This window comes from Mauremys reevesii, linkage group 1 (genome assembly GCF_016161935.1).
Source record: "Mauremys reevesii isolate NIE-2019 linkage group 1, ASM1616193v1, whole genome shotgun sequence".
NCBI lineage: Eukaryota > Metazoa > Chordata > Testudines > Geoemydidae > Mauremys > Mauremys reevesii.
In genome coordinates this window covers 38,531,740-38,559,362 of record NC_052623.1, presented here as the reverse complement: position 1 = coordinate 38,559,362, position 27,623 = coordinate 38,531,740, and the positions used below count along the sequence as shown (strand labels likewise).

Genomic DNA, 27,623 nt, shown 5'->3' with positions numbered 1-27,623 from the left:
TTTTACTGGAATCTGTTGTACTGCACTGTGAGGAAGTCTACAGCTACAACATGCAGTTCAATGTCAGTAAAAAGTTACTTTGTAAACCAATCACACTACTGCAGCAAATTTTCAAAGGGCAAAAGGAATGATAAATTTCTTAACTGATCATTCTTTTTGTTAGCAGATTCTCTCCTCATTCATCACAAATGGATTATTCCTCTCACCTGTGGAATTCAGACAGTCTAATGTTGTTGCTGGAGCCTCCAGGTCTGAGCCCTGCCCTTGAACTAAGGCCCCCAGAAGAGTTCTTCCAAAGCTCTAGAAACACTCCATTAATTAAGAAACCAATTTAAAATGGTATACGGTAACCTTAAGGAGGCAATTGTCTTTAAGTCCCTCTTTAGAGAAAAATGTTAACATGTTACAAATTGTATTCTGATCATTTACCAGTCTACCAGGGTGGGGTGAATGAGAAGAGTTGTTAACCGGAAGAACATTATCATCAGAAAAGAAATTTCTCATTCTGCTGCATAGCTACTCTCCTCATACATAATAAATGGGAAGTAGTGAACAGTAATTCACAGAAGTGGAAGGAGAGGACAAAGCAGAATTGTAATTATTATTACAGCATAATAATAAGCAGAAATGGAAGTTCCCTCCACATGATACAAAAGCTTTGTAATTTAAGGAATTATTTGCAGCACCTTTCTACTAAAGGATGGCTCTGCAGAGGAATGGAATCCCACTTTGCAAATCTTCCTTGGATAAAGCTCAGACTATTTCTTCTCACAATGCAATTAAGTACCTTGTACAGGGAACCCCAATTCTCTCCATGAATGGTTTCCCAAATGCATTGCATGTCAACCGGTACAGGATTTTAACATCTTGCCTGCAGAGAGGCCCTAAGACCCTGCCATTTTGGATGGAATAAGATGAACAGGGGAAACTGGTGTGTATACTCTGTATACTTTAGAGCTCTAGCAATTCCCATTTATGCCATATGGAGCGGTGAGACATTTTCTCATGACAACAGCAGTTTGGCTCTTGTACAGATAATTGAACTAATTTCAAAACCTGTCTTTTGGAGGTAATGGCAACTAAAAAGGCTGCCAAAGGCTTGTCTAATCTATCAATCTGATTAATTCTGACATGTGATACTCAGCTGGGGAGTCTGATATGCCTGTCACACCATTATCCTGTTCTGATGTTTGGTTTTAGGACCCCCACCAAATATCCTGGAGGAACTCTAGTGCAGCTGAGGTCACCAGAACTTTCTGATTATTTTAATTATTTATTAGTATTATGGTAACATCTAGAGGCCAGAACCCCATTGTGCACAACCATTTAAGGGTATAATCCCATAACTGCTGATGTCAATAGAAAAACTCCCATTGACTTAAATGGTATCTCATAAGAGCATTCCTTGCTTTGGCTTATGTAATAGCAGTGTCACCAACTCTTATTGTTAAAATATAGTACTGTGTAATTAGTACTTGGCAGGTAAGGAAAGGGAAAAAAAACCTCATCATTATTTAAAACAGTGGTCACCAACCAGTCGATTGTGATCGACTGGTCGATCCTGGAGGATCTCCCAGTCGATCATGATATCTGGCTGCTCAGTGAGGCTGCCGCTAAGACAGGCTCCCAGCCTGCCCCGGCCCCACACCACTCCCAGAAGCAGCCAGCATGGCCCCGGGTGGGGGGGGGGGAGGGAGGCAGGGGTCTCTCACCGCACCTCCGCACACTGCTCCTACCTGTAAGCACCGCGCCCACAGGTCCCATTGGCCAGGAATGGGAAGCAGTGGTGAATGGGAGCTGCAGGGGCAGTGCTTGCAGAGAGGGGCAGCGCACGGATCCACGTACTGCCTGCCCCCTTCCAGCAGCCACAGGGGCGCATTGGCATTTTCCAAGAGTGGTGTGGGGCCAAGGTGGGCAGGGAGCCTGCCCTAGTGGCAGCCACGCTGCATCCCTGACTGGGAGCCGCTGGAGTAAGTGCTGCCCGGCAAGAGGCCACACCCCAACCCCCAGCCTTGAGCCCTCTCCCAGAGCCAGCATCCCAAACCCCCTCCTGCACCCTGAACCCCTTCCTGTACCCTAGCCCTGAGCCCTTCCCAGAGCCAGCACCCCATATGCTCTCCTGCACTCCAATCTCCAACCCTGACCCCTCTCCTGGAGCCAGCACCCCAAACTGCCTCCTGCACCCTGAACCTCCTCCTGCACCCCAAGCGCCAACCCTGAGCCCCCTCCCAGAGCCAACACCCCAAACCAGCTCTGTGCCCCCTCCTGGAGCCAGCACCCCATGCCCCCTTCTGCACCCCAACCTCCTGCACCCCAATCCTGCCCCACTCCAGAGCCCCCTCCTGCACCCAAACTCCTTCCCAGAGCTTGTACACCTCAGCTCCTCCTGCACCCCAACCCCCTGCCCCAGGCTCAGCCCAGAGCCCCCTCCCACATTACAAGCCCCTCAGCCCCAGCCCAGAGCCCGCACCCCATCCCAAACTCCTACTTTAGCCCAGTGAAAGTGAGTGAGGGTGGGGGAGAGCGAGTGACAGAAAGGGGGGGGGATGGAGTGAGTGGACCAGGGCTTTGGGAAAGGGGCAGGGCCTCAGGGAAGTGGCAGAGTAGATCCTGGGTTGCCCTTAAATTCAAAAAGTGATCTTGGGTGTAAAAAGGTTGGAGACCATTGATTTAAAAAGTAAATGCACGTCTAAATTTAAAGTCTACACATATATCCTATGCTGCCTTGGGATCTTAGGTTTTTGGAACAAAGGCTTTGTAGTTCACCTTTGCATTTTTGTTATTAATTCTTCGTTACTGAAAATTCCATTTAAAATTACTTCATAGCCTACAATACAATAATGAAACCATGCCTGTGACTCAAGGCTGGCAAAACCAGTTCTAAGTTCCTGTAGTCCATCCTTCCAACGCTGCTGTTGCCGCAGTAGATCAATGTTCATGAGAACTACAACCTGTTAAAAAAAAGAAATTTACATGTGCTAAATATTGTACTATTAATTTGTCATCAATGAAAATGGAAGAAAGCACGGTCCAGAAAATGTTTTTTCAGTTTCATTATTAAAACATACCTTTTCAATGAAGTTAGTATGCCACTTTCTTAGTTTTCTGTTTTCAGTGGAAAGCCGTTCAGCAGCAGCTTGTAGTTTTTGAATATATGCTTCTAATTCTTTAGGGTTATCCCACGTTATCTGTGTCTTTCCCCCAGAGCCAGCTTTCGAATGCTGGGGGAAAGAAAATATTTCAAGGTTTAATGACAAATATAGAGCTAAATCATCAGTTTGCAATCTAGTCCATAGTAAGGGACATCTTCAGAAGGAGATTGTGACTTGGAGTTAATCTCTCTCACTGTCTCTCTACAGCTTCAGGAAGGAGTATATTGTCGCAGCATATGCTCTGTAACACACTGGTGTAATTAAACTAGTGAGTGGGTTAAGGGGGGAGGAATCAAGGCTCTGCCCACTCCCCAGCAGCCTGACAGAGATGGAGGACCTAGCCAATATGCACAGCTTGGAATGCCACAGAGATGCCACACATCCCCTCTGCTCCCTTGCATCTTTGCTCAGAGTGAACCATGAACTGATCCACAACTACTCACTTCTCCAAATTTACACTTTCTCCATGAAAGTAGTAACTGTCCAAAAGTACATTGTAAAAACTTCTATTTTCAGACAATCTGACTTGCAGTTTACGTGGATGACATAGGCATTTTTGTAGTTTTCCTTGTTTTTTTGGAACATGTCTTGCTAAGGTTATATTTTAAAAATTATAGCAGAAGGCCCATGCTTGCATGAGATTTTGAATACATTCCTGACTTAAGAGATGCAGCACATGATCTACAGCCCAGGGAAGGGGGGCCATAATGGCTTTAAGCCACCTTTGTGCCCTCCAATCCTGGGCCATTTCGGGGGCTGGAGAGAACTCCAGCGCAACCTATAGCTAGTCCTGGAAGACTGTCTAAGTTACAGTAGCCTCCCCAGACTGCCTTATGAGCCAATCTCTGCAACACTTCATGCTGTGGCCCCACCCCTGACATGTCCCTACTGTCCCTAGCTATGCCAGGGCTTGTGAGGGGTTCCCTGGAGGCAGCGTTCCAGCTGCTTTCAACAATGTTTGCACTGGGGAACCTTCCTTAATTAGATATGAGTCTCTTAGAGCCTCTTTGCAGCACTCAGGCCCTTGTCACAGCATAAAGGGGCCCAAGCAGAACAGAGGATCATACCAGACTATACCTAAGAAACTCATGATGTAGAAAATGCTTGTCAATGAATAAAATAAATAAACAGCAAAAATAGAGGAAAAAATTCTTCAGTCTTTCCCTTATAGTAATCTCAAGAGTTATCTGTACCAGTGCTAAGTTAAATAAATTCAAACAGTAGGGTAAAGTTTTAAAGTGATAGTGTCCCTTTAAAGTAGGGAATGGGAAGGAAGAAAAGAAAAAAAAAATACATGAATGTCACCAATGTGGACACTTTCTAAAAATCCTCTATATTTCAAACTCCTTAAAATAAGGTTCTAGTAAATCCTTTAAAAAATGGTGAGCTTCTTCTTAATCAACTGTAAACCAACACCTTGTTCACAAAACAAAAATATTTAAGTCTTTGATCATTAACCCACAGTAACAAATCGTATCCATAAGTGAAAAAACAAATGCATATAGAGAATTTTTAATTTTTCCATCTAAAATTATAAGCTGCATATTTTCAAACAGTCCAAAATAGTCTCAGAAATAATAAACCTAAAGAGGGAGAGAATTCCAAAAGCCACATTTTTTGATGATCTACGTTTTTAGAGACATAAGAGTTAAACTATTCCTTTTAATTAATTTAAAGATTAAAAAACACATATGTATTATATGTACTAAATAGACAAAAACTGTTAAAGAAGAAATACTCCACAGAAGGTACAGGCTCACGTATCTCTCTATTCTCAAAACCAGCAAAAGGTTGAAAGGACATGCACACGATATATTTTACTTATTTTTATATGTGTAAAATATATACCACCCATTCTCTGGCCACATGTTCATAAAAATTAAAATAATATACATGATTTGTCAAGACATAACAAATTACACTTTTACCCCAAGTTGGTCCTTATAGGCATTACCTGCAAGCCTCCCCACCACACACATGCACACCAAGTAAAGACCTTGGTAACTATGTGGACCTGATAGAATGCCCTAAAAGGAAACAAAATCAAGCTATTTTGCCCTTACAGGAAGAGCACTCATGAGCCGTTCAAGAAGAATAATCTGCCTCCAGCCCCAAAATGTTCAAATCTGAGGCCTGTCCTCAGTTGACCTCAATAGTCATAGTGATAAATAGAGAGCCTCCTGGAAAACTAGGACCCAAATCATATACTGTAGTGCTTTATAGTTCAACACCAATCTTGAATTGCACCCTGTCATAAACATACAGCTACGGGTAGCATAAAATCCCTTTTACCCTGTAAAGGGTTAATTCCTCTTTTATCTGTAAAGGGTTAAGAAGCTCAGATGACCTGGTTGGCATCTGACCAAAAGGACCAATAAGGCGAGAAGATACTTTCAAATCTGTGGGGAAAGGTTTTTGTTTGTGTCTTTGTCAGCAAGGAACCAGGGCAGGAAAAATACATCTCCTTAAGTATATCTGAACTAAGCATTTAGTATTGCAGAAATAGTAAGTAATAGCAAAGAAATGCGTTCGATTATCTTTTGGTTTAGCTTGTGAATTTTCCCTGTGCTAAGAGGGAGGTTTATCTCTGCTTTTGTAACTTGAAAGTTTTGCCTAGAGCGGCAATCTTCTGTGTTTTTGAATCTTTTGTTATTCTGTAAAAGTACTTACCATCCTGATTCTACAGAGGTGATTCTTTTACCTTTTCTTTCTCTATAACTAAGTCTGTTTTTTTCAGAATCTGGGTCTTGTCTGTGCTCACCTTGTTACCTATCTGGTTGATAGAGTATTCTCAAGCCTCCACAGGAAAGGGGATGCAGGGCTTGGGGGGATATTTTGGGGAAACAGGAACTCCAAGTGGTCCTTTTTCTGAATCTTTGTCTAACTCACTTGGTGGTGGCAGCATTCTGTTCAAGGACAAGGTGGAATTTGTGCCTTGGGAAAGTTTTTAACCTAAGCTGGTAAAAATAAGCTTAGGGGGTCTTTCATGCGGGTCCCCACATCTGTACCCTAGAGTTTAGAGTGGGGAAGGAACCCTGACACCTGAAAATAAATAGGAAACCAGTGCAAATTTCTGAAAACTACTGTAATATTTTTTATATCACCACCATTACTGAAGCACACAGCCACATTCTGCCCCATCTGTAACTTCCAACTGGTCTTTAAGAGTAAAAAGCACATTAAAATAATCAAATATGGAGGTAAAAGAGCCATAAGTAACTGTGGAAATAACCATATCTGAAAGAAATGGTCATAATTGTCTAGCTAAATGCAGATGAAAGAGATGTTCTCAGTCAGTTATAAAATCTGTTCTGCAGAGATGTTCTGCAGTTATAAAATCAATAGGCTAATAAATATTCACAAAAAGATAACAGCACATGAAATACATTGCCAAAGCTTAAAGCAACAAACAAGGATTCTTTTACCTTAATTATCTGTTCAAATGCTAAGGCAGACTGTAACATCATTGGCTTCTGACTCTGAATCATTTGTTGATCAATTGAATTGTAAAAATGTGCCACCTATAAAACAGACACGATTTACTATTACATATAAGCAGCATATTTCCATTTATATGCCAATAGTTTTTAATACTTGTAATATATTCCTGAGAGTATTGCCAATTTCAATATTTTCAAGACTTACATTTTATCAATATGATTGTTAATAAGATATTTAACAAGTATATATAATATGCCATTTCAGAACATGTGATCATGTCTCCCTTTAGTGGCTGGCCCGAGCAATTATAAGTTTGCACCTAAAGAGGTTATATTTACCTTAAGTGGAAAATTGCTAATGGCTCTCTTTATTGTAACATCTCATAGTCAATTTCAAAAACAGGTTAATTTTTAATACTGCACTAAACATTTGTGTGTCTCTATTTCTTTATTTTTGTTCAGTTTTTAGGTTTAAATTTATTTCCAGTATTATCATCATTCAATGTTATTAAATTGTTCAAGAAACACATTGTAGCTTTAATAAAGAAAAAGGACTATAGCAGAAAGCTTATTAGCCTGATAATCATAATGACAATATAATGGTCTGGAAATACTCTACCATTAATACATAGAAATCAGTACAGATAGTGGTTATAGTTTATTATCTCATACCTGCTTGAGGATAACTGCTTGCTTGCAGAATTTTTGTGCAGTGTTTGCAACTTGCTGTATTTTAGCAGGAATAACAAAGCCAAGTGCAGATAACTGACGCACTTCTCTTAGGAGAGTCACCAAACGATCCGAATAATGTATTTTTAATTCTCCATCACAATGATCCAGCTCCATAACAGGACTACTAGCTTGCATGCTAAACCAAAATTAATATTAAAAATTACCAAGTACGATTTGTCCAGGATCCTTTCCAAAATTCCAAAATACTGGATAACATTTACTTTTTTTCTATTTTTTATTTTAAAGTTGTTAATTCTATGATTCTATGTGTTAATCCAGTAACCTCTATCCCAAACCTCTGAAGACTAGCAACAAGGGCAACACATAACAGAACTTCATTTTAAAATTTGTTTTTACTCAGAAGATTGTCAGGCATGTTATAATACACCCTGTTTCTTTAGTTCCCAGCCAGGGCTACCCTGCTCACTCTTTGGATTCAGAACCATGCAAGGGACTTCCAGTCTGAATGTGACAGGGCTCACATGACACTACCCCTCCACTTAACCATGTGAGATGGAGGAAGAGAGAAACTCCAAGGCAGAGCCTGCCTGAGGATCAGAGACTCGGACCAGCAGAAACAGAAACATTTGCATCAGACACAGCAACACTGGTGGGGGAAGAAAAGATGAGATCTATTTTTCCCCAAAAAATCCCCTACACCTAGCACTGTGCAGAGAGGACTCCCCACCTCTGGGGACACAAGGGTTCCTCAATCATTTTTGCTCATGGAAAGGAGAGGGCCTTAAAGTCTATTATTCTATGAGAACCAGCCAAGGGGCATAGACGCAAGCTAGCAGAAGCATTTGCAGCATACTGTCAGACACTGATAATGTCATCAGACTATCTTCAATTTTTGGATTTGATAATCTCACTCCTGTGCTAACTGGCTGTTTGTATTAACCCTCTCCCAGAGCACCTCAGGTCATTTATCTTCAGCTTTATTCCTTTTGCCCTCCATGCTCCCCTTTCTCCTTTTCCCACCCTCTTTCCTCTGACTCATTACCCTTGCCACCCTCTCTTCAATGCCTCCTCTCTTGTTTTCGATGTAGCTAATCCTCTCTCAACAAACTCATTTTTAAAAAAGCCTAACAAAAAGCAAAACCTTGTGAAGCTAAGAAACAAGATGTTTGCCCGGCATCACACTGTTCATTTGGCTTGTTTGTTGTAACTCTTCACTGTTGCCAACTCTCATGTGAAATGTGAGAATCTCATCTTTCATTTTTTTTCAAATTCAGTTGGTAGCCCTCATGTTTACAGAGGAAAGCTTGAAAGAGTAATCCAAGTGTGTCTTAAGGGTTCAAAAAACAGAAGGTAAATAAAAAGACCTGCCCACCCCCACATTTTTTTTTTAAATCTCATGATTTTAAAGATAATCTCATGAATGAGTATTTTAACTGCTTTCCTCAATCCATCTTCTGTCTGCCTTGTCTATCTAGATTGTGAGCTCTAAGGGACACTGATGACCTGTTATCCTATATTTGTCTAGCAACTAGCACAATGGGACTCCAATCTTATTCAGTAACTAAGAACTACTGTAATACAAATAACAAATAAAAATAATAATAAAAATATTCCCAAACGTTTTTCATTTTGCTTTACCAACCAAGTCTGATACAATCCACAAAAATGACGTGGCTGTGAACTGCCTTATTTTATTTCTCTTATTTATTCTCTCTTCTACACCAGAGCTTCACTGTATAGGTCTTCATTAGCTCTTTTTAGATTACACTGTAATACAGACTTTGGTAATAGTTCTTACTGCATATAATATTTTATACTTACCAAAGTCCTGACCGGGGATTCGACAAACCTGACTGAATGTCCCTGGACCAACCATCAAATTGTTCTTGTTCGTAAACCTTCAACTGTTCTAAAAGATCATCTGCATTTTGACAGAATGTTTGAAATCCAGACAAGTCAGAAAGAAGAGCCTCTGCAATCTTGATGGCATCATCTACCTTAAACACAATCCCATTTGTCAACGATGAAAAGGGCATAACTTCTGGATTGTATTTTTATTTTAGACACATCCTAATAACTACAAAAATCATTATTTGCAAAACACAAAACATCTGAAGACAAATTGTTATAAGTGGAGTTCTCCAAGAAAGGGAACTTTTGGTAAAGCACATGGTTTTCAAGGAACATTTGTGTTCCCTTTTTAAGAGCCAAATATTACATGTCACAGTCCCTACCCACAGGGTCCTTTACATTAGTTATTTTTTAATCTAACATGAACATACTGTAGTCACTTACTCTAGTATAAACTCCAAACACTGACCATTAAAAACCAAACATTAAAAGATATCAACACTACATACAAACCTTCCATTTAAAAATTTTTAAAAAGAGCACAGCTGCAGTTACCTAAAGACCTCAATGAACACTCAAAATCTTAAGGAACAGGATTTTGTCAAAATCAAGGGAACCTGTCAGTGGGCTTTGAAATCCACACTACAGGCCCAAGCACAGAGTACAGTGAAGTGGTGCAGATGACGGACTGTGAGGAAGGTTAGTACAAGCCCTTTAATACTGGTGGAACATGGTGATCTACCCCTATTTGATTATCAGATCCAGCTAGGAAGGAGTGGGTGATTCCTATAAAGAAGTGAGATGGCTTAGTTGGAGGGGAGCTTCAGGAAGGAATTTGGTTCCTGGGGCTGAACATAAGAACGGCCATACCGGGTCAGACCAAAGGTCCATCTAGCTCAGTATTTGTCTACCGACAGTGGCCAATGCCAGGTGCCCCAGAGGGAGTGAACCTAACAGGCAATGATCAAGTGATCTCTCTCCTGCCATCCATCTCCACCCTCTGACAAACAGAGGCTAGGGACACCATTCCTTACCCATCCTGACTAATAGCCATTTATGGACTTAACCACCAGTAATTTATCCAGTTCCCTTTTAAATGCTGTTATAGTCCTAGCCTTCACAACCTCCTCAGGGAAGGAGTTCCACAAGTTGACTGTGCGCTGCATGAAGAACTTCCTTTTATTTGTTTTAAACCTGGTCCTAGGAACAGGCGGAATGAGACACAAGGGGAAAGGCCTTTGGGCCCCTGCAGCTTGTTTTGGTCAGGGGACTAAATGAAGGTAACTTACTTGTAACCAAGTTCTTCAAGTGAACTCTGCATATTCATTCTTTGGGGACCTGCAACAAACCGTGCAGCAGGATGGTAGAAATTAGTAGCAGTGACCGCTAGGTGACCATGCTCCCTCATCCTCCCTGTCTAGCGCTCAAGCGTGTTTTGAGCATATGAGTATAAAGGGGATGTGGCACAGTTACCACCTCAGTTTCTTCTATCACTAAAGCGGAAAACCACTGATATTTTAATTTGGACTCTGGAGGAGTGGAGAAGGTGGAGGGGCTATGAATTTGCAGAGTCCATCTCAAAGAACTCTGGTTACAAACAGGTAACCTTAATTTCTTCTTTGAGTATTCTCTGCATATTCGCACTCTTGGGGTAGTTTGGCAAGCAGTAGAGTAAATTGGATGGAGGGGTGCAGAGTTCTAATTAAACAGAGATTAGAGTAATGCTCTACGAAACTGGGCATCCAACTTGGATGCCATATCAAAAGTGCAAGGCTTTGCAAATGTGTGAATAGGAATCCACCTAGCAGCTTTGCATATCTCAAGGGAATGTGTTTATAAAAGCTGTAGATATAGCTACTGCCCTAGTAGAATGAACTCTAAGCAGAGTAGGAATGGGAAGAGAAGCTCCTCAGACTATAACACTCTTCAATGCACTGTCTAACCCACCTAGACAGGAACTGAGATGAAATGTTTTTCCCTTTGAGTTACCAGCATACGAAACAAATAACTTAGAACAAAGAGTTTTAAGTCTTCTTCTATCTAAGTAGTATGATAGTACTATCTTGACATCCAACAAATGTAACCTGGCCTCCCTTTTAGATGAATGAGGCTTTGGAAAGAACACCAGTATATTAATAGTTTGATTTACATGAATCTCAGAAACTATTTTAAGAAAAAATGTAGGGTGTGGCCTAAGAACCACTGTACCTCACAATGACACCCTGTAACCCCCATATTCATTATTCATATATGGTTGTGATATATCATATAAAGCATGCAGTGTAAGGTATCATATGAAAGGTCATGATCTGATGAAACTGCTTGTTCTGTCTCAGTATGCATATCATTAATGTGTATAAAAAGTTATGAGATTGTGCTATATGGTTGTTATTGAAATATGCTGAAGTTTGCTAGTGGCATGCAAAAGATCCCTGCCCAGGTGGGGTGCTGACCTCACATTAATCAACTGTGTGACTCAACTATGCAAGCACCACACAAAGGGAACTGATCTTTCACTGTGACTCAGCAAAGCCCACCAGGACATGCCTAGGATAGTGTCTGCCAGGTACATAGGCCAAGGGTATAAAATAAAGGACAGTTGAAGCAGACAGGGCCCTTTCTCCTCTAACCACCTACATTGGAAACAACCGGGATGCCAAGAAGATTAAGATCATCTGAGGAGTCTTGTCCAGACTTCAGGAGGGAAGTCTGCGCATTAAGGACTATAACATCCAGTGGGGTGAGAATAGTGCCTGATTCAATCCGGTTTAGTTTATAGAATATAGATTGAATGCACATTTTTATTTTCTTTGGTGACCATCTGTGTTCTTTTATGCCTACCACTTATAACCACTTAAAATCTATCTTTCTGTAGTAAATAAACCTGTTCTATATTTTACCTAAAACCGTATATCTTGCTTGAAGTGCTTGGGAAACCTCAGCTCAGGACCAAAAGCTGGTGCATGTCTTCTACACATCGGGGGCATGGGAGGGTAGACTGGGTTACAAACTTACACTTCTCAGACTTCTGATCAAAGTAGGACAGTAGTACGGCTCTGGAGTCCTAAGATGGGGAGCTGTGGGAAATTGGCTGGAGCCTCTCTGTTGCTGCTTCATGAGAAGCATTCAAATAACTCAGCTGGGTGTGTCCCTGCCTGTGGGTGTCTGTGTGAGTGCAGTACTTGGGAGAGGTTTGCAGCTTGTCACAACATATCAGTATGAGAGGGAGCCCAAGTTGGTAAGCCAGAGGTCTCTGCAGTATCCCAGTTCCAGATTGCACCATGAGGAACCCATCACAACCATTTTGTCCTTACAAAAAGTACTAAAAGGGCGCTCTATCACCAATGCATGTGGTTCACTAATTCTTCTGACTGAAGTAACTGCTATTATAAAGGCCATCTTCACAAATAAATGGAACAAAGAGTAGCTCACTATAGGTTAAAATGGTTGCGACGAGTTGAATCAAAACTAAATTCCGATTCCACGGAGGAACAGGGTTTCACACAGGGGGACACAGGTTCAACGTCCTTTCAAAAAGTTCTTAACCAGCATATACATAAAAACAGATTTGACAATTACATGATTATGGTATGCTGCTCTGAGTCAGACTGCCCTCAGTCTTGAATACATTTATGTGCAACAGAGATTCTTTGTTGTTCCAAAGGCCTTGAATGTACAAATTGCAAAGATGTGCTCCCCCCCGTGTATGTATTATTAAAAAAGGAGAAGGTGGGTTGAACAAAACTCCCTTGAGGACATTTTGAGGTTCCAGTCACCATCTTAGAGAGATAAAAACCTTCAGAACAGTGAGTACTTTTTGCATACTGTTCATAATGGGTCTGAAGTTCCTTAGTAGTCAGTGCTGAGGAGGTCTCATTCTGAGCCTGGCATATGGAGTCACATAGGTCATGGATGCCATTAGATAAACTACCTTTTCACAGGGATATTGAAGCATATGGTAGTTTTTAATTTTTAAAACCTCTTCCTTTTATGGAGTTGAGAATCACACCAATGAATGGAATCTTTTGACAGTGTGAGAAGAGACTCTTTTTAGTTTACGAGAAGACCAAAGGTTCCACATAAAGAATGAGTGACCAAAATGGCTTTCTGTAATTCTTCTTTTGAGGGAGCCTTCAGAAGCCAATTGTCTCAGTACAGAAATACAAAAAAATGCCTGTCTTCTGAGATATGCTGCTACCAGAGCCATGCATTTGGTAAAGACTTTGGGTGTGGTTGAAAGGCCAAACAGTAGGACTCTGTACTGGAAATGGTCTGAACCAACAGAAAAGCAGAAATATTTTCAATGTAAGGGTCTTCCTGAAAGATGAATCTTTGAGATTGAGATCACCAAACCAATTCAAAAGTGGACAGGGAGGGAATAATTAATGCCATAATTAAAGCTCTGAGGTGTAGAATTGGTCTGAGGCCTCCATTCTTTTTAGGGGATTAGAAAATACCAGGAGTGAAATCCCTTGCGCCTGGAATCTAAAGGAAGTTCTCATCAAAACAGTCCCTGAAAAGATAGTGGACAGCAGATGGATCACTTGATGATTGCCTGTTCTGTTCATTCCCTCCGAAACATCTGACATTGGCCATAGTCGGAAGATAAGATACTGAGATAGATATAATACTTAGTCCTGCCTTGAGTGCAGGGGACTGGACCTGAAGACCTCTCAAAGTCCCTTCCAGTCCTACGATTCTATTTTATGGACCTTGGATCTGACCCAGGATGGTTGTTCTTATATAAGGAAAGTGAGAGGAGTTGCATGGAGCAAGGAATTTGAATTGGATGGTGTAGCATGCTTTTATTTTATCTAAAACCCATCTGTCTGAGGTGATATTTGACAGTGCACTGTACTAATGAGAGAGACAGTTTCTGAAAATATGGGTAGTATTTATTGAAATTGGTATGAAGTTTTCATTCATCACATCAAATCTGCAGGCTGATATTAGGCAAGAAAGATGTAATCAAGGAGTTCTTCATCCTTGTCCTGGGCTTGTGGGATTTTTTCCTCTCCTGCATTTTAGAGGATGTCTGTTTTCAGTGTTGATAATAAGGCTGCCTCTCAGAGGTTTAAGAAGAAGAAGGGAAAGAAGATGGAAGGTATTGTCTATGATAGCTGAAGATAAATACAGATGTCTTTCTACGATAAAGAGGTAGTAACCCCAAAGATCTCACAGGTGAGCTTATATCCTTCATTTTCTCCATCATTTGATCAGTTTTTGCACCAAAAATAATCCATCTCCTTCAGAAAGTAAATCCTCGTTTTTGTCTTTCTTTCCATAGGCAAATATGAGGACTGTAGCCATGCATGTCTGTGGAGAGTGATCACTAAAACCACAGATCTTCATGCGGTGTCAAAAACATCAAATGATGGCCTAAGGACATGTTTTGCCACAAGTTGCCCTTTCATAATGAGAGCTGTTAATCTCCTCTGGTCCTCTGGGAGGTTATTGGTTAAGACAAATCTTCTCCCACACGTGAAACTGATATCTGGCAATTACTGCTTGATATCGACCAAAAACTTATTCTTAGAGAGTCCAACTTTCTTCCTTCTTTGTGATAAGGAGTCACGTGCTAAAGACCTGACCTGGATCTTTGACCTGATGCTGCTCCCACAAGAGAATTGGTTTGAGGGTGCACATGAAAACAGAAAAACCCTTCCTGTGGGATCTGGCATAATTTTTTAAACTGACTGAAATGAAGATGGATTTGACCAGAAGATTTTGCTGGTTGCCAGAGACCTTAAAGTATAGGCAATCACATCTTATTCTTTGCAATAGAACACAAAATATTGGATGTGTGGTGTGACGGGTTCAGTCACAGAGACCCCCTTGGGACTGTCACCTGAGGTGCTGGAATTACCTCTGAGCCTGTTTTCCACTGCCAGCTTGGGACTCTAGAACCCTTCCTTGTTGAGCCAGACACACTAGTCTGCTGCAACACAGACCCAGGTCTGGTCCACGCCCCCAAAGCTGCAGACTTTAACCAAAAACTGCTCAGCAAGTCACCTTTCTCCAGCACCCAGACACCCAGTTCCCAATGGGATCCAAACCCCAAATAAATCTGTTTTGCTCTGTATAAAGCTTATACAGGGTAAACTTATAAATTGTCCATGCTCTATAATACTGATAGAGAGATATGCACAGCTGTTCGCTCACCCAGGTATTAATCATTTACTCTGGGTTCAATAATAAACAAAAGTGATTTTATTAAGAATGAAAAGTAGGATTTAAGTGGTTTCAAGAAATAACAGACAGCACAAAGTAAGTTACCAAGAAAAATAAAACAACACACACAAGTCTAAGCTTAATACATTAATAAACTGTATACAGGTAAATCTCAGAGATGTTCCAATATGCTTCTTTCACAGACTAGACTCCTTCCTAGTCTGGGCCCAATCCTTTCCCCTGGAAAAGTTCTTATTAGTTCCAGATCAGGTGGTAACTAGGGGATTTCTCATGACTGGCAGCCTCCTTTGTTCTGTTCCACCCCCTTTTATATCTTTGGCACAAGGCGGGAATCCTTTGTCTCTGGGTTCCCACCCTTCCTTCTAAATGGAAAAGCACCAGATTTAAGATGGATTCCAGTATTATGTGACATGTTCACATATCCTGTGAGACTTCATTACTTACTGGCTGGCATCCACATATACAGGAAGGCTTACAAGTAAACAGAGCCAATTGTCCTAGTTAATGGGAGCCATCAAGTTTCCAAGCCACCATTAATGGGCCACACTTTGCATAGTTACAATAGGACTTCAGAGTAATACTTTATATTTCTAGCTTCAGATACAAGAATATACATATATACAAATAGGATGAACACACTCAGTAGATTATAAGGTTTGGAATGATACCTTACAAGAGATCTTTTCCATAAAGCATATTCCAGTTACATTATATTCACATTCCAAGCATATTTTCATAAAGCATATGGAGTGCAATGTCACATGTGGCTTCTTTCAAAGCTACTCATGTAATATTAAAGTTGATGCCATCCTATCCACTAGCTTATGAAACTGAACTGTGTCCTCAGAAGGAGAAAATGCTGTAGCTACATCCACATTTTCCATTTCTTGTTGTTGAAATTCCTGTAGAGGAAATGTTGTCTGATGCGCCTCCTCACTGTCTCCTGTGGTAAGGATAGGGAACATTCTCTAAGTGTCGGATCCTTATCCCTCAGATCCGCAACTCTCAGATCCATCAGTTCCAGTGAAAGATGTAGTGGGTATGAAGATTCATGCTTCCTGGAGTGATAGTGGTAAGTAGAAGTTGGCCAATATGTCCCAGGCATCCAAGGCAATATATGCCAATCCTGCCAGTCACCCCAAACCTGTCTCACATACCTTGTTTGGAACATAGGGTGCCATGAAGGGAAATTCTCATCTGTAAATGGTCAGATCATAGTCTTGCTTGTTGGATCCAGCTCTATATCTGATTGCAGATCCCATCCCAGATCCAATACTGAAACAGCAGGTGAAATGACCGCTGTGAAGATCTGGGTCATGTAGCATGGTAACAAATCTCTTCTTACAGTTGGAATCTTCGGTGGTGGAAGAGATACTGGAGAATCTCCATGTTTGGTGTCCCATCTCAGTCTTTTATCACAAGAACCATGAGAAATAGCCAGATCCATTAGTAGATGTGAATCTGTACCATGACAGTTTAAGTATGCTGCTGAACTGATGTGTTCAGATCTGATGACCTTTCCTTCGGATCCGTATCTCTAGAATGGATCTACAGATTTACTATCCTTTGGTCTCAGATTCGCATGTGAACAGTCTAATGAACTACCCCAGGGATATGTTTTAATTTAGCCTTCCGTTTCCTCTGAAACAAGGCAGCCAGTTCCAATAAGTTATTTGGACCCTTAGGATGACTGTCTGAAACGAGTTCCACAATTAATAATAAATGTATTGATTTTGGAGTCAGATCCAAAGGCTTAAGAACAGTCAGATCCACCAATCTGGAACTGGAGCTCAGTGCCAAGATGAAAGACTTCATTGTTGCAATTTTCTTGGATCTAGATGTACTCAGAGCTGATTCAGACCTACTATCCTTATTTTCAGATCCGTCAGAGTTCTCAGATCCCAGAGGCTTGACAGACAAAACCTCCTGTAATAAAAGGGCCTGAACAGTGCTTAATTTGTGCCAGGGCTTGCCAGGGCTGAGCACTGGCACCACTAGGCTTGAGGGTTCATAGCTCCAGCATCTCTGGGCTTGCTGCATCAGTTATGAATGTAAAAAATCACTTGAGCCCCAGTACCTCTTTCATTAAAAATTAAGTACTGGGCCAGAAGTCTATTTTGTCTTTCCTTCTGGGTCCAAGGTATGAAAGTATTACAGGTAGCACAATATGCTGGGAAAAGGTTCTCCCCCAAACACTTTAGACACTGAACATGTATGTCAGATGCAAAGAGGAGTTCTGAGAAAGATGTGCACCACCTGAACCCATGTTTCTTCATAATGGGATCATCCATACTGAACTATAAAACTATACCTTAAAACTATGATATAATCTAAATCTGGCCTAATTTATCCTAAAACTAAAGTATAGACTACTAACTATAAAAACTATTAACTACTAACAGCAATGAACTAATATGAAGGCACTATCAGTCAATACATCTTTGAGATCCAATGGTTCATATCCTTTCGCTGCTGCTGTTGGAAAGAACTGAGGCTGCAGTGGCACCACAGCTCCTATATATTCATTCTCTTAGAATGCCCTCAAGCGCCAAACAGGGAGGATGGGGGAGCATGGGCACCTGAGCGGCACTGCTACTAGAAGCTTCTACCATCTTGCTGCACTAATAGGAAAAAGTCCCAGGAATGACACTATGCAGAGGACACTTGAAAAATTGTAAAAGCAGCAAAGAATCCTGTGGCACCTTATAGACTAACAGACGTTTTGCAGCATGAGCTTTCGTGGGTGAATACCCACTTTGTCGTTGCATCCAACGAAGTGGATATTCACCCACGAAAGCTCATGCTGCAAAATGTCTGTTAGTCTATAAGGTGCCACAGGATTCTTTGCTGCTTTTACAGATCCAGACTAACATGGCTACCCCTCTGATACTTGAAAAATTGTGTTACTTCGCAAGTTTTTTTATTTTAATAAAAAAAATTGCCCTGAAGGCAGGACCTGAATACTTTTGGGTGTGGCATGAGTCCTTCTTGGGTTGGGGGAGACAGACCAGCAGATCTACAACTGAATAGTCCAAAAAGCTATCTAGCATCCTCTTTACTGTGCTTTTTGGTTAGAATAGAACACAGCCTCTTTGAAGCCAGCTGGTGCCTTGTTAGTTAGTGTGCCCTGGACTTGGGGGACCTGCAGCACAAAGAAGATTACAATACAAAGCTTTGGTTAATCTGAATTTGGTAAATCATTATAAATTCTCTCTCTCTCTCTCTCTCAAGATAATTATGTTGATAGATTCACCTTTGTAAGCCAGAATGAGGTCTCTATTATACAGTCAAATATATTAGGAAGCAGTGTTTCTCCCAGGATCTTAAGAAAATGAGAAGATGAATTTCAACTGAGTGCCAAAAGCATAAGGAAATATTCAGAGGGTCTGAACACTTTTTTCCAAATCACTTTTAAAAATACCTTTTTATGTTTAAAAAAATGTGCCTATTCTCATAACTCTGTCACAAACTGCAATTTAAGTAAAAAGTTTAAAATACTAAAATGCCTCTGGTATTTTTAGAAGGAAAGCAGAGCAAATAAGCCTTTCTCAAAAACCAAAAGTATGCCATTGGCACAAACATAAGTGTATGTATAAAGAAGTGATGGTGCATATGTTATAGCTGATGTTACCTTCTGAGTTGGATTTTAGACTGTCTAAAATCCTGAAATATTTACTCTAAAGTCAAATTCATCACGACATGTGAATCTAGTGTATGAATCTGTACAAATCTTTCCATTCAATTAATTCATTTCTATCTGTCTTTTACTTATTCCACACACTTAAATATGTTACATATTGAACACCTCACATGCATTTCTTTAATCTCAGAAACCCATTTATATAACAAATTATAAATGTGATGGTAGCAAGGCACAGATATTGTTTGATATTATTGTTTGAATACAAACTAATCAAAGGCAGAGAATTATAACTGAGCAAATACCTTTAACCCATCTTGTTGTGAAACAGAAAACACTAATGTACAGCACCCTGACTTTAGTACAAAGAACTAACAATTCTGCTTTTTAATATGATACTGGGAACCCCTTGCTTGCACTGGTGAGCACTTATTCACATGAGAAATACAACTGATTTCTGAAGAACTACTCATGAGTTACTACTCGCTACTGAGAGTAAGTGGGTCACAGTCTGGCTCATTGTAAGCCTTTTATGGGAACCACATGTGCATACTTGAGGAAGCAATCTGAGCCAGAGTGTCTACCACTGCTGTAGAATTCTAGTCTTCCCCAGTTTTTGTAATACTCTAAAATATTTTGTAATAAACCTTGTTTAACATAAGAAGTTTTTCAATGAATTATTTATCCAAGACATAATTTTTGCATGTTGCATAAAAACTATTTAGCAAGAGTCCTACTGAAGAGGAGCTATGAACCTTTAACTCCAGTGAAATCAACGAGTGTTGCAGATGTTGAGTACCTTTGAGGTCTTTTATGCCACATTTTTTACTTGGAAGTCAGTATGCAGTGTCTCAACAAGAATTTAAACTATTACCTTCAACTGCAGCTGCCGCACCCAAACAATATTATTGACAACTTCAGAAAGATTTTTTCCTGAAAGTGGCCCAGATACATCACCAGGAACACCATGGCATCGAGCTTCAAAGTCTGTTCGAAAATCTGTATCAAACAAACTGTTCATGTTAGACCCACAAAGCAACAAAACCAGTAAGCAATAATGAATTATAGCTACAAACAACATACTAGACCAGGCGTCGGCAACCTTTTGGAAGTGGTGTGCTGAGTCTTCATTTATTCACTCTAATTTAAGGTTTCGCGTGCCAGTAATACATTTTAATGTTTTTAGAAAGTCTCTTTCTATAAGTCTATAATATATAACTAAATAATTGTTGTATGTAAAGTAAATAAGGTTTTTAAAATGTTTAAGAAGATTGCATTTTAATTTAGTTTTAAATGAGAGCCCCCCGGAACAGTGGCCAGGACCTGGGCAGTGTGAGTGCCACTGAAAATCAGCTCGCGTGCTGCCTTCGGCACCCATGCCATAGGTTGCCTATCCCTGTACTAGACTTTTACACACACAAAAAAAAAATTGTTGCAAAATACTACTCCCAAAAGAAAAGAGACAAAGTAGATATTAAAACATTTCCAAATTGATTTTGAATTGTCTATGATATACTTTTACCTTTGACAGAGTCCTGAAGTCTTGCTAGCAAAGTTTCCCTTTCCAAAAGCAACTCTTTGCTAATGCTTGGGCGTTTTACCAGTTCCTTATATTTCTGAAATGCTTGAAGCAGCTAGCATAAGAAATAATGTAAAGAAAAAAAGATTATTTCTACTCAATAAAATGAAACACATTCTTAGGCACCACTGTTCATAAATCCTATATGTGATCATTTGTCTTAAAATAACTATTTGAGAATTCTGCAACCTGATACATAGTAAAGCCTTTGTGATATAAAAATATTTTTACCTGTTGCGGACTGTCTTGAATTTCTGAAATAAATGTTTTCAATTTGCTTGCTATTTTCTGTTCCACTGGTGCAACAATTCTCTCATACTGAGACACTGCAGCTCTCCATAAAGGCTGGGGGATAATGAACAGCTGTGTTAGTTTGAGATATGTTAATACTCACAATAAAGTCACAGAAGTTATGTATAGAAAAAAAATAAACATTATACCTCTGTGTAGGGGTTATAGTGCACAGGATTCAGGCCAGCAAAGGGTTCAAACACCTGAGCAAGGTGCGATGTTTGTTGTTCCCCGACTGGTAAAAAATATGCAAGTTTTTCATGAAGTGTTCTAATAGTCAGCACCTAAAACAAAAAAGTAATATTTCATTTATTGTAATGGGATTTTTATGTGCCCATTATTACGATGCCTGGGCACATAACTTACATTAAAAGCAAGAAATGCAATACACAGCACAAACTCCCCCATCTGTTCCATACCACCCCATCACAAATAATACTTCCCTAGCAATGAGCTAAAGTCAAATAAACATTGAACCCAAATATGTGTATTAAACCATGCTCTGATTATAAAAATGACGAGAAAATATTACAGTTTTATTTACAACTAAAAAAAATCCTCTGAGGTTTTGTTTCCAACAAAAACAAATCAAAGTTCACCAAATGGATACCTCATCAAGACGTTTGCCAAGTTTGTCTAATGATTCGGGAACATATTTCTCACTTTTCCATAGATGTGGTGTATACCGTTGCCATAGTTGTCCCGTTAGGTGATCACAGGCAGCTACCCACTGTTCACAAATCAGGATACCAGCCTTCAGATTTTCTTTCACAATGTGAAAAGCATCCTCCCACAGATTCAAAGTTCCCATTTTTTTCTGAACAAACCTACCAAGAGAGCCACCTAAAACAGCACAAAAACATACACACACCCAAATATAACAAGTATGTTTAAAATCCTCTCTTTATATTCCACACCACTGTGCATTTACATTTTTAAAAGCTATTGAAGAGATATTTTGATACTAAATGCAAATCTCATAAACTACTATTCACTTAGGGCCTGATTCTGCAATCCTTCGCTCACGAGTAAGAGCTACAGAACTGGAATCCTTAATAAATTAAATTATATACACACTGTGCAAGACAATATATTTAAAAATAAAAGTCTTAATGCACAGTTGCATGTGTTATGATTATGTTGAGGACAATGCAGAGCTTCCCATCCTCACCATGGCCTATGAAGGGAGGAATGAAATGAGGATTCATAGACTGCCAGGCCAAAAGAGACCACCATGACCATCCAGCCTGACCCCTATATGCACAGGCTATAGATTTTTTCCCAGAAGCTGAATTAAACCACACATTTTAGAAATATATCTAATCTCATTTCAAGGATTCCAAGCAATGGTGAGTCCACCACCTCCCCGGATAAGTTGTTCCAGTGTTGAATCAGCCTGACAGTTAGGAAACTGAGACTTATTTCAAGGCTGAATTTGCCTAACTTCAACTTCTACCCAATGGATCATGTTATGCCTTTTTTTGTAAGACTCCCCAATATTTCCACCTCTTTCTTGAAGTGTGGAGAACTGAACAGAGTAGTCTAGTACTGGTCTTACCAATGCTGTGTGTACAGAGGCAAGGCCACTTCCCTATTTCTACTTGATATTCTCCTGTTTATAAAACCAATGATCACAACAGCCCTTTTTGCCACAGTATTGCACTAACAACTCACGGTGATATGGACATCCACAATGCTCTCTAAGTCCTTCACTGCTTTCCAAAACATTCTCCCATCCTGCAGATATTGCCTTCATTCTTTGCTCCCAGATGTATTACCTTGCATTTAGCTGTTTTAAAATGCATTTTGTTGGACTGTGACCATTTAAGCAGACTCAGATAACTCTGTAACCATAACCTTTCTCCTGATTTACTACCCCAGTCTTCATGCCATCTGTAAAGTTTACCAGTAAAGATTTTATATCATCTTCAATATTTTTTATCAAAGATTTAGATTAGCATTGGACCAAGAACTTATCCCTGAGGGACCCCACTAGAAATAGCCCTGCTCACTGATGTCTCCCCATTAAAAACCACATTTTGAGAGCTGGTTTTAATCCATCCAACGTGTGCCCCACTGGTTCCAAATAATGCAAGTTTTTCAGTCAAAATTTCATGTGATACTGAGTCAAATGCCTTGGAGAAATCCAAGTATACTATATCAACACAGTTGCCAAGATAACAGGTCTGACAATACCTACTTATCAGGAAAACATATTGACTGGTATTAATTATATTTTTAGCCTCCAATTCTTTGTTGATAGTCCAGATTATTTTGTCTGGGAATGACGTCAGATTAATCAATCAACAGTTCCATGGGTTTTACTCTTTTTAAATGGTGGAGCTATTTTGCCAGTCCTCCAATCCTTTGGATATTCCCCAATTTTCCAAGGTTTGTTAAAATTAACATTAGTGGTTCAGAGAGCTCCTCAGCTAGTTCCTTTAAGTCTCCTGGGTGTAAGTTATCCAGGCCTGTTGATTTGAAAATGTATGATCATTTCTACCCGCAGCTTTACCTATGACATCCAAAAGATTTTGCATGCGTGGCTGTGGAAAGGGATCGTGTTCTGTTTGTCTCCATACATCGTCAACAGTATCCCGAGTAGTCTCCACTAAGTCCACAACTTCAAATAAAGAGAGACTATCCAAATTGTAATAATCCTAGAAATAAAATACATTTTAAAATAACATGATTGTGCTACTGATGGATTAGAAATATTTAAATTCTTTAGAATATATTCAAATATGTTTGTTAACCAGGGCCGGCTCCAGGGGTTTTGCCGCCCGAAGCAGCCGGAAAAAAAAAAAAAAAAAAAGCCACAATCACGATCTGAGGCAATTCAGCAGAAGGTCCTTCGCTCCAAGCGGGAGCGAGGGACCCTCCGCCGAATTGCTGCCGAATACCTGGACGTGCCGCCCCTCTCCAGAGTGGCCGCCCCAAGCACCTGCTTGCTATGCTGGTGCCTGGAGCCAGCCCTGTTGTTAAGTGAGGCATTTTCTTGTTTACAGATATGTCAGGTCTTTATTTTAACACTTAAAAATATAAGGGACAATCCTGCAAAAAAATAAGGATGTGAGTAACTTTATTCATGTGAATAGTCTCACTGACTTCTGTGGGACTATTCATGTGAGTAAAATGATTCAAGTGCTTAATACTTTGCAGGGCAGAGTCAACAATCATCATCTTGTCGGCAGGGGTTCTCAAACTGAGGGTCGGGACCCCTCCGGGGTCATGAAGTTATTATGTGGGGCATTGTGAGCTGTTAGCTTCCATGCCAAACCCCACTTTGCCTCGAGCATTTATAATGGTGTTAAATATATTTAAAAGTATTTTTAATTCATAAGGGGGGTGGTCACACTCAGAGGCTTGCTATATGAAAGGGGTCACCAGTACAAAAGTTTGAGAACACTTATCTTGTGTGTTAAATAATAAAAAAAAATAAACTATCATCATCCCATTTTCAGCTGACAATCTTCTTACCATTCCTTTATTAATCTCTTTAAGACTAATTTTAGGATTGAAGGGGCCATATTCTGCTCTGAATCAAACTTGAGCAACCCCCACTAAAGTCAGTGTGAAATGCAGAAGAGAAACTGCAAGAAGAATTTTGCCCAAGATTTTGTACTTCTGAACATCTCATACAATTTCACAAGCTGAGTACATTCTTTACTAAGTTTGATATAAATACATCACTGAATAAATAAAAGAAAAAACATACTCTTGCAATTGCTTCAAACAGATCTTTAAAATGAGAGGCTCTCTCTTTGCTACATAATTTACTTCCACGATGAGCACGCTCTATCCAGAACTGAAACTCATCATTTGGTGTAAGTATTGCTGCAAATACAAAACAGAAAGCACTTAAATACATTAGTCAGATACAATGCATAACAACAAAATATCTTTAGGCAAAACACACTTCAAAATGGAAAATTTTACTTTTGGGTTATATAACTCTGCTTCAACTTTTGGATCTAGGTGTGATATCAGCTTAATATTAAGGCACCATACACTCAATCCTGATAGACAGTGGGTGCCTTCAATTCCTAACTCATAAGAGTATTCACAACCTTTCAAGGTCCATTCTGTTTTACCACTCACATCACAGTGATAGAGACATGAATTCACAAATCAAATGAAATATTCAATTTTTAATTTAAATAGTGTTGTAAAAGAAATAATTGTGGTACACACCGCGCACGTCATCTTCACGGAATTTGGTTCCTGAGTAATTAGGATCTGATCTTCTGAGGACAGTGCCCAAACCAATCTCTAACTCACTCAGAAGGCTCTGGAGTTTGGGATCAAACTCCCTACTCCACTTCTCATCCTACAACAAAGATTCCGAGCAACAGAAATCATGTTAGGACTCTTTATCATTTTCTATTATCTGTTTTTTCAAAAATAAATAATTGATTAATAATAATTATTAATCTGATGGGGGAAGAGAACAGGGAATGTACCTTAAGTTCAGGGAAGGGCATCTTATTCTTTTACAGGTTGGACAAATCAAAACATTGAACCATATCATGCCAATATTTTTTTGAAAAAAACTCCTTACTGATTTCAACATGGCCTTATAGCTCAAAAACTGATTGCAAGACATGAATTAATATTTGCAAAAAGATGCTGCAAACAGATATTCTTTCATCATTCTCTATTAAGACAACCAGGTATGGAATTTACTCCTGTGCTGAAAATTACTAGTTAAAATGAATAATGAAGGTTATTGTGATCCTCTGGAATCACTTTAAGAGTATGACAGAAAATAAACAGGAGCTTGGAAACTATGAAACACTGAAATTTCTTTTGCTAAGATAAAGAAATGTAGCCATGATTTTCTTTTGTTTGTGAAAAACTGAATAAAGCAAATATCTTCCTTATCACAAAATAAGAAAAGGAGATATCATTTTAGAAGATCCTCGGGTTAGCTTTTACATTTTCACATGTAAGATACACTGCTACCCTCTTCAATCCCTGTGCTAAATTCTGCATTCCTCAATTAAGCAAAACTCTCAGAATTTAGCCCTCTGTGATCAACTCTCCTATTGACACATGGTGGAATTTAAGCAGGCAAAACCCATCAGCACAATGGAAAACATAGTCAAATAAGTCAGTTTAGGAATCCAGCACACCTATTTACCATATAAAATAGCTATACTGGTTTGTGCAGTCCTGCCACTGAAGTTGAACCAATATCTGATACACATTTGAAAAAATGGCACAGACTTATGTAGAGGTTGCTGTAAGGTGCCTCCTTTAACTTGAAAATGAAATAAATTGTTCATTCCTTAACCTCTGTAAATATTTTAATTTTAAAGCTAACAGAAAAGCAAATTACAATAAATCTCAGAGAACAATTAACATGGGATGGGGAAGATTTATAATTAAAAGAAAGGAAAGTAATCTGTAAGTACACATTTTAATGTATAAAAATATCTAATGGTATATTATTCACCTTTAATAATACTGGTGCAAATACCTGCCGTACTGCTTGATAAAGTGTATTAATAGGTGAATCTAACATAGATGACACAAGAATATTACTATGAAGATTATCTTCTGTAATAACATCAGGTCGCAGCTTAAAGAATACCAATACTTTATCTTTTGAATCACCAGCTTCAACCTATAATGATAAAAAAACCACAAGGTTCAAAGAAAAAAAGAAAGAAAGAAACTGCAAATCACAAGATGTTTTTCCCCCAAAATGCACTTTCTATACAATTTAGAGTAAGAAAATAATTAATGACAAAATGTCATGTTACTTGACTTGTGACATTCTGTTCATATCTGATTTGTAATAAATTCAAAACTTCATGTGCTATTTATATTGGGCTGAATAGGAATCTGAAATGTAATACAAAATCAAATACTTAAAATGGCCTCTGCATTATAAATACAGCTGGGCCAAAAATGGTTTGAGTGAATAAAAAAATATTTTGTCAAAAAATCCACAACCAGTTCTAATATCAAGTTGCCATTTTATTTATACTATGCTGGCATTGAAAAGTACACGCCCCTACCTTCCAGTGTCAAGTAGGTGGAGTGCAAGTGTTGGAGTGTAAAATATCACATGCTGTGGAATTTAAGCTTTTATTTTAAAAAAATAGTTTCTACCCTTCATGATTTTGAAGATAAGCTTTCCAAATGTGAATCTATACAATCTTCATGCTCTGCAGACAGCTAGTTCCAAAACCTCTGCAGCTGCTCATAGACACCTCAAGCAATGGCAGAGTGAAATTTATATGAATTTAATCAGTTTCAATGTTGTGGCCCAGTACAGGATGGGCAGCAGTAGAAACAGAAGAGTCATGTCAATTTCACAGTGCAGCTTCTTGGCAAAACTACAAGTAGCAGAGGCAAGCACTGAAGCTATTCAAGGAAGAAGACACATAAAACAGAGGCTGGGGGAAAGTAGACTAGCAGAGATCCCAGCTTCTGCACAGCAGCCAAGAGCCTAGGTTTCGGAGGGAAAAGAAATCTTTTTCTCCCTTCCAACAGGCAGAGGAGGATCACCGGAAGGAGGTTTCAAATTTATCAGACACTTACTAGACAGAGGTTAAAATGAAAAATGGAGCATCTCAGCATCTTGCAGGTCCCCAGTATTTACCTCTCTCCATTGTGAAAACTGACCATTTATTCTTACCTCTTTATTCCTATCTTTTAACTAGTGATACATGAGAGGACCTTCCATCCCATCTGGTGACAGCTTAGTTTGCTTAAGAGACTTTGATGAGGGACCTCAGCAAAGGCTTTCTGGCACCAGGCTGGCACTCCACACA

At 39.5% G+C, this 27,623-nt stretch overlaps 1 protein-coding gene across 5 annotated transcripts in view; it reads right to left on the bottom strand.

Annotated features, from left to right (window-relative positions):
* DYNC2H1 (dynein cytoplasmic 2 heavy chain 1) overlaps positions 1-27,623 on the bottom strand; it is a 359,230-nt gene that overhangs the window by 330,897 nt on the left and 710 nt on the right. For 4 of the 5 annotated variants that reach the window (XR_005601173.1, XR_005601157.1, XM_039546469.1 and 1 more), the window contains exons 2-15: positions 26,297-26,467; positions 25,033-25,168; positions 24,557-24,675; positions 23,354-23,498; positions 21,449-21,681; positions 20,988-21,122; positions 20,779-20,892; positions 20,491-20,602; positions 19,843-19,967; positions 9,107-9,282; positions 7,265-7,460; positions 6,578-6,673; positions 3,069-3,221; positions 2,853-2,951 (exon numbers count right to left, since the gene is read on the bottom strand). Coding sequence is in view for 3 of the 5 variants with exons in the window: in XM_039546469.1 (XP_039402403.1) it covers positions 2,853-2,951; positions 3,069-3,221; positions 6,578-6,673; positions 7,265-7,460; positions 9,107-9,282; positions 19,843-19,967; positions 20,491-20,602; positions 20,779-20,892; positions 20,988-21,122; positions 21,449-21,681; positions 23,354-23,498; positions 24,557-24,675; positions 25,033-25,168; positions 26,297-26,467 (2,010 nt within the window). In the remaining 2 variants the exon portion in view is untranslated. Of the gene's footprint in view, positions 1-2,852; positions 2,952-3,068; positions 3,222-6,577; positions 6,674-7,264; positions 7,461-9,106; positions 9,283-19,842; positions 19,968-20,490; positions 20,603-20,778; positions 20,893-20,987; positions 21,123-21,448; positions 21,682-23,353; positions 23,499-24,556; positions 24,676-25,032; positions 25,169-26,296; positions 26,468-27,487; positions 27,603-27,623 lie in introns of those variants that run through there. The other variant, XM_039546612.1, reaches the window with a different exon arrangement.